This window comes from Aptenodytes forsteri, unplaced genomic scaffold (genome assembly GCF_000699145.1).
Source record: "Aptenodytes forsteri isolate BGI_AS27 unplaced genomic scaffold, ASM69914v1 Scaffold474, whole genome shotgun sequence".
NCBI lineage: Eukaryota > Metazoa > Chordata > Aves > Sphenisciformes > Spheniscidae > Aptenodytes > Aptenodytes forsteri.
Genome location: NW_008793938.1, coordinates 119,528 through 120,540, shown reverse-complemented (window position 1 = coordinate 120,540; position 1,013 = coordinate 119,528). Strand labels below are relative to the sequence as shown.

At 68.2% G+C, this 1,013-nt stretch overlaps 1 protein-coding gene across 1 annotated transcript in view; it reads left to right on the top strand.

Moving 5' to 3' along the window:
- LOC103907923 (antigen peptide transporter 2) overlaps positions 1–1,013 on the top strand; it is a 9,381-nt gene that overhangs the window by 4,197 nt on the left and 4,171 nt on the right. Inside the window, 4 exon segments of the mRNA XM_009290210.2 lie at positions 1–175; positions 565–630; positions 633–776; positions 853–972. Of these exon segments, the coding sequence (XP_009288485.1) occupies positions 1–175; positions 565–630; positions 633–776; positions 853–972 (505 nt within the window).

Genomic DNA, 1,013 nt, shown 5'->3' with positions numbered 1-1,013 from the left:
GCCCTTGCTGTGTATGGCGGTGCCATTCAGCGTCAACGTGGCGTTGCGGAGCTTGGTGACGGTGTTGGGGTTGGGTGGCTTCATGGTGGGGCTCTCGCCCCGCCTGACGCTGCTGGCGCTGCTGGAGGTGCCCCTCACCATCACTGCGCGCAAGGTCTACGATGCCCGGTACCAGGTGACTGTGGGGATGGGACGGGATGGTGGGGACGGGATGGGCCAGTGGGAATGGGATGGTGCGATGAGGACAGGGAAATGGGATGGTGGGAGGGGAGGCGATGAGCTGGTGGGATGGGGAGTGGGGGCACGAGATGGTGGCAATGGGAATGGTGGGACAGGATGGGACAGTGGGAATGGGATGGGAGCAGTGAGGACAGTGGGGACTGAGGGTGGGATGGGATGGGATGGGGTCGGCAGGGGTGGGTACAGTGGAGTGGGGACGCTGGGGAGGGGACAGAGCTTTGGGGCTGGTGGGGATGGGATGGTGGGGATGGGCTGGCAGGGCCAGGCCGGTGGGGGTGTCCCGTTGCTGCCCCACGGGCGCTGAATCTGGCCACCCCCGTCCAGGTGCTGCAGCGAGCCGTGCTGGACGCCACGGCCAACACTGCCACGGTGGTGCAGGAGGCCGTCCTCCATCGAGCGGCCGGGCGGGGGCGGCGGGGGGGGGGGGGGGCAGGCCGCCCCCCCGCCACAGCCAGGCACTGGCCAAGATGCTGGGGCTGAAGGACCAGATGGACGTGGAGCAGGCGCTCTTCACCCTCGTCCAGCGGGTAAGGCGGGTGCAGGAGGGACCCTGGTGTCCAGGCATCCCGGTCCCATATCCTGCCCCCCCCCCCCCCCCCCATTTTTTTGCAGCTGGCTGTGCAGGTGCTGGTGCTCTGCCACGGGCACCAGCAGCTGCGCGAGGGGACCATCACCTCCAGCAGCCTCGTCACCTTCCTCCTCTACCAGGCTAAAGTTGGCCACCACGTGCAGGTGAGACCATGCAACACGTGTGCCCCCCCCCCCCGCCTCCC